The 6000-nt window shown below is 37.4% G+C and overlaps 1 protein-coding gene across 1 annotated transcript in view; it reads right to left on the bottom strand.

Moving 5' to 3' along the window:
* uxs1 (UDP-glucuronate decarboxylase 1) overlaps positions 1 to 6000 on the bottom strand; it is a 42554-nt gene that overhangs the window by 17143 nt on the left and 19411 nt on the right. Inside the window, exons 7-9 of the mRNA XM_005733911.1 lie at positions 3728 to 3832; positions 2745 to 2804; positions 2036 to 2157 (exon numbers count right to left, since the gene is read on the bottom strand). Coding sequence (XP_005733968.1) covers positions 2036 to 2157; positions 2745 to 2804; positions 3728 to 3832 — 287 coding nt within the window. The remainder of the gene's footprint in view (positions 1 to 2035; positions 2158 to 2744; positions 2805 to 3727; positions 3833 to 6000) is intronic.

Below are 6000 nucleotides of genomic sequence, written 5' to 3'. Positions count from 1 at the left end.
CAGTGTGCCCTTAAAAATTTGAGGAAACTGGACAAATTGAGGACAAAAGAAGAAGTGACACGCCCCAAATATAGCTGCAACGGATTAAAAGAAATTCATGTCCTAATAAACTGGGGAAAAAATTGCATCTGTCCCTTCAGTTAATCTGTAAAGCTGTAAAGACACCAAGGATAACTGAGAGAAAATGCTGAGATTACACAAGAACTGGACTAAAAATCTGTGTTTCTGTGACAAATCCAGATTTTTAGGTTTATGTTCAAATCACTGTCAATATGTACCAGAGGTCGTGAGGAGCAAGGTACAACAGTGACACTTCCTTAGACTTCCAACAGTGAGTATCTAACATGGTGGAGACTCTGTCATTCTGCAATTCATCCAGTGGAGTTTAAGTTTTTATCACACCTGATGGAAGTATGAACGCAGGAAAGTTTGGATTTTAATCCAATATCATCTGGAAAGCTTCTGATTGGCTGAGGTTGTTTTTTTTAAGCATCACAACGATCCCAAACACCCTGCTGCTGGAGTAAAAACATAGTTGGATAGAAAAATCAGCCAGTGGAGCACAATCATAGACTGACCTCCCCAGAACCCAGACTCCAACATTACTGAAGTAGTGTGGGATCATTTTGGCAGAGAACTGAACCAAAGCCAGCCAACATCCAAAAAAGAGTGTTGAATGTCCTTAAAAAAAAAAACTATTCTTCTAGAACATTCGAACTATTCCTGAAGACTTAAAGAAATTATCAGAAAATCTGCCTAAGAGAGTGTGTTATAAAGAATAAATGTGGTCACACCAAATATTGACTTCCAAGTTTGTACAACTGTAAAAACTCTGTTTTTGCCTCATATATTTCCATGTATGGCTGCACGTTTCAATAAACTATTTCCCAATTTTCCTGACAAAAAACAAAGAAATGAGAAGTAGTTCAAGACTTGCACAGTACTGTCTTTATGTAAAACACATCAGGCACTTCCCATAAGGAAGTGGCTGTCTGTGCTTAATTTAAGAAACGTGTACTCCCTGCTGTTGAAAATCTGTGATGACACTTTAACTTCTTTTTCTCCTCACAGGTATTTTTCAAGAGAATGATCGGAGGGTTTTTTGTACCACAAAAGCATACGCTCTATTTTTTTTCCTCTCTCTGTCGCATGTTTTGTTTAAAATCTTGTTCATCTTCACCTTTGTTACAATGTAACACAGTTATGCATATGATCATTAATATAACAACCAAGTAAAGAGACATTTTAAGCATAATTTCATATTGTCCAATCAAATAACTTGATTGGAAAAAACTGTTCTGTAATTTTTGTACACACACACCCTTTAATATTTCTTTATGGCGACAGGCAGGTAAGACATGCCTTTTCATCTGCTGCATAACCCACATTCATCACTTTTTAAATGTTAATGAGTTTTGATTATATGACCGGGCAATAGATGTTATGTGCGATATTCTCGTCCCGCAGCATAAACAGCTGACATTTGATTCTGAAAGCCAGCCGTTTCCAAGAATTCTCTCAGTAAGTGTGAAAAAAAAAAATAAAGTGCTGAGGGGGGCGCGGGTGACGAGGCAGATAAATAAATAACACCTGCCTGAAGGAAAGGCAAGAGAAGTCAATCATATCTGATCATCAAAGGCTGTTGTCAATCAAGTCAATACCAATCCGTCTTAACATAACTGAAATCATGAAGAGCTTTGCTGAATTTTTCATCATAAAACACAAGTCTCAACACAAGGTCGACATGCCTGATGGGAAGCTATCGCCTTAAAAACAGCCTCATAGCAAGACATGAAAAAAATATATTGCTAGAAACCTGTTTATCTTAGAAACCCTTTCACCACTTGCATGGATAGTTATTTCTAGTCCTCTCATCCAGAAAGTATTAAGTGTCTGTTTAAGTAGAAACATTCAATTATTGTAGAGATTTTCATTTGTATTTAAATGTTTTTTAGATAATTGTAGGGTTTATTTTATAATAATTATCAAGAATAGATAATGTTATTGCACAGTAAATGTTAAATGATGAGGATACCTGCTTCATGTAGGCATAACACATAGTTTCCGCTACACGCTTCCCTTCATCGTAGCACGCTCGAGGACCGATCGGGTTCACGTGACCCCAGTAATCCTCATTTTGGGGGTGTACCTCTGGATCTGAAACAAAATTATTTCAGGAACAGATCAAGCAGTTTTCACATAATTTCAGCTCAGCTTTCTCCACACAGAAAGAATTGCTTGTTCACTGGTGCGCATACAGACACGTCCATGTCTGCCTAGAAGATACAGCTGCATTTTACCACTTAGCAGATAAGATGAAACATTTGCAATAAATAATTAAGGCCTGTAAGAAAAGGCTGAATGACATACCTTCATTAGCATTCAGGGTAAAGCTCTCATTTGCCATTTCTGAATCTCACAGTAAACACGGTACAATACTTCAGCCTCACAATAAGCACAAATTTTAAGAAATCATTTGGATTTTTTAAACCTCTTCATCAATTATGACTCTCAAAATCTGATTAACTGAAGTTGCCGTGTGTGAATGAATATAACAGCACACATACACATAAGCTAACACCCAGGTTTGTTCAATCTTGAGCTCTTGCTGTGATTGAAACCCAAACTGCGTTTTAGTGAAAGATGCAGGATGGATCATAGGAATGAGCAGTAAATAACATCAGGTGTGCGAAAGGCTCACAATGGCAGTGGAAAACAAAACCGGCTTAAGAGATCTTTCTTACCTCCATAAACCTCAGAGGTAGAAGCCAGCAGGAGTCTTGCGCCCACACGCTTGGCCAGGCCTAGGACACAAACAAAACAACAGTGTTATGGTAGGTTGAGCAGGTAACACTCTGAACCTCTGGGCAACCACTTTAGATCGTGAGGTGGCTGCACAAGTGATCTGGTGGGAGGCAACCTGTCTTCAAACAATGACAATACAACTGGAGAGTGTCTGGAATCATTCTCATAGAGCAGTACATTGGTCCTTTTTGTTATACTGGTATCCACGTATCATTTAATTTTCTGAGTTTGGGGATGACAAAGTTTCTTAGCCTTTTTAAAAATAATAATAATAGAATAGATTTCCATAACAATAACAAAGATGACTCTTGACTTGTTCAACAATGGTTTCTATTATATAAATGTTTCATGGTGGCTCCTTCAAAAATGACAGGACATACCTGCTATTCTGACTCAGTACTTATTATCTGACCAGTAGGAAAATGAAAATGAAAAGTTCTCTCAGAGCTGTACCACTGATGGAGTTTCAAAATGCATTTTACATCTGAAAGCTTAATCACTATTGTTAGCACACAAAAAAAGCCTCACCAGACTTCTCATGAAGGATCGAATAGGTTGCAGAATCATATATCCTTATGTAATGAACCTAAGTTCAAACTGGAATATTCTGACAGCACCCAGACAAAATAATATGACAGGCATTTTTTTTCTGGAGCAGCTGGATAAAAAGCTGACAATTTAATGAGTGAGACTAATGGATCCTATTTCTTTCCCTTTACTTCTTCAGTCTGACTTGATAACAAAGACATTTTTTATACAGGCTTAACTGAAGACTGAAGAATATTTTACAATATTTTATTGTTAAACGGATGGAGAAATAAAATTAAAAAAAGGCTGCATCAATTCTGATTTACAGGCGATGCAATTAGTGAATCTTTTTAACCCTATCCTTGAGTTATCCTTGAGTACTGAGTTTACTTACCAAGCATGTTAAGTGTGCCAATGGTGTTGGTCTTCAGTGTTTTGATGGGATTGTACATGTAGTTAGGAGGAGAGGCTGGAGATGCCAGGTGATAGATCTGGTCCACTGTGAAGAGCAGAGGAAACAATAATCAATAAATCAATCCTGTTTTCATAAAATCTGTATATGAGGATTTTTTCCTTACTTTTAAAGCCTTTATTGATAATCAATTTAGGAAGCTTAGGCTTTAAAAGAGCAGGAGAGGAGACTAAACTCAAAAAGCAAAAAACTCCTACATCACTTTGTCCTTGAGTTATCGCATTCACAAACTTGGGTGTCTGTGGGTGACTACAATAGCCCTTTAACCTTTTACGGCTGAGAGTTAAAAAGCTGTAATAATGCAGCAGATTCAAGCTGAAGGGCTTAAGAGTAACAGATATATGTGCTTTATCATATTAGAACAATGGACTACAAACAACTATCTATACTTTGGGAGCTGCAGGTAAGTCTGAACTCCAAATACAACAAGTTTTATCTCTGAAGAAATGCTTGGTTTAAAACAGTACTACTGCAAACCAGAACAGTTGTTCTTTGAGGCTTTCAAGGTTGAGTTGCAAATCTATATGTGTCAAACATTTTAAATGGAAGAAAACTGATTTTTAAAAGCGTTTAGAACAATATAAATAACATACGTAATCAGAAATTAGTAGGTCATGTTATTTGAGTTATTTCTATTATTTTTACCCCAAACTGCAAATGGCCAATGGGTAAACCAATATGTGGGATACTTCCATATTCACTGAGTCCCCCATGGCTTTCCCGGGAATCTTTGATTATACAAAGGCTTTGAGAATAAACCCCAGAGTCAGAGTCCTAAAAGCTGCACATTGGTTTTAAATGGAAACTCCTGTAACCTGACTGGCACCAAACTGTAGCAACCTTTTCCTCCTTTGGATCCATCATTTGTGTGGAGAGAACACCTTGTTCTCCATATCCTTTCTTTAACTACACTAATTCAAATGTGTCAAATTAAAACTTTTCATAAAATGACAATGATCCTCAAAGTTATTTAATAAGCAATAAAAAAAATGCATTATGTGTACTTAGTCTGATCTTTGTGGTTATCCTTGTAAGTAGTCCTTACTGCCCTATAAGTCTTGAACAGGTACTTATCTGTCTCGTTCCCAGTCTCTAGCACTCCACAGCATTTTCCTGTTTTGTTGGCCACTCAAATCATTTCTTTTCAAGGCAAAGCCTATCAGCCACTGAAAGCGTGACCTCCTCTTCCATGCCTTACTTTCAAAGCTTATTCCATCCCATCACTCAGTATTTTTAAGTCCATTGCAGTACCTTGTGTTCCTCTCAAAATTCCAAAGACACTGACGTCAGATCAGACTATTGCAAGCAACAGGAGATCTCTTTTGCTGTGCACATTTATTTTTAGAATACATTTTCAAGACTGTATATTAGCAATAACATTAAATGTCAATCAGACACGTTTGGTTGATCTCTTCCATATGAAATGTGTTCATCATTAGCACTCTCCATGCGTATGGTACTTTAATGGGGAAATTTTTTCACACCAAACTGCAGTGATGTCTTTAAGACATTATCAGGCAGAAAAACCAATTGCTATGCTGGAACAAAATACTAAGTATGTCCTTTCTGCAGCAGACACGTTGGCTGCTATTACCTCAGCCGTCAATCCTCCCTGCCGTTAACAATCCCACCTCTGCCCATTCTCGTCCACCTATGTAGACATCAAGTCTAACAGAGTGTTAGGCTGCTTTTGACAGATGGTATACCAAAGCAAACAAACGATGTCAACACACTTGGATTGACTGAGAATATCAAGGCACTCAGCACCCTGGAACAATTCTAAGCATGTACTGGGAATTTAAAGATAGACTGGAAGAAAAAGTGATAAATAGAGAAACTCAAATACTCTGGCATCAAAACAGAAAACCAAAGCTCTTTCCATCCTGACAGGCACCTACAGATCTTGACCACTCTGAGGTGTCAGATCGTGATAGAAAGTGCATCAAACATGCCGTACCGCTACTGATCACGCCAATCCGTGCAGATAGCTTCTATTGATAACTATTGATGGACGCTTTTGTTTTTGTATCCCATTTTCAATTCACATAACCCCTAAAATGCCATTCTTAAAAATAACCACATCCAGGAAATGCTAACCTGATAGTTTGTATATTTTTGTATGACACTACAAAGCATGAATGTTTTGAGTTACATAGGTTTAATTGAGCTTCTCCAGCATTAAACTTTTAAAATGT

Source organism: Pundamilia nyererei, unplaced genomic scaffold (genome assembly GCF_000239375.1).
Source record: "Pundamilia nyererei isolate P.nyererei 1_Seehausen unplaced genomic scaffold, PunNye1.0 scaffold00055, whole genome shotgun sequence".
In the NCBI taxonomy this organism is placed as follows: domain Eukaryota; kingdom Metazoa; phylum Chordata; class Actinopteri; order Cichliformes; family Cichlidae; genus Pundamilia; species Pundamilia nyererei.
Note: the sequence above shows the minus strand (reverse complement) of the source record. Positions and strands in the feature narration are given on the sequence as shown.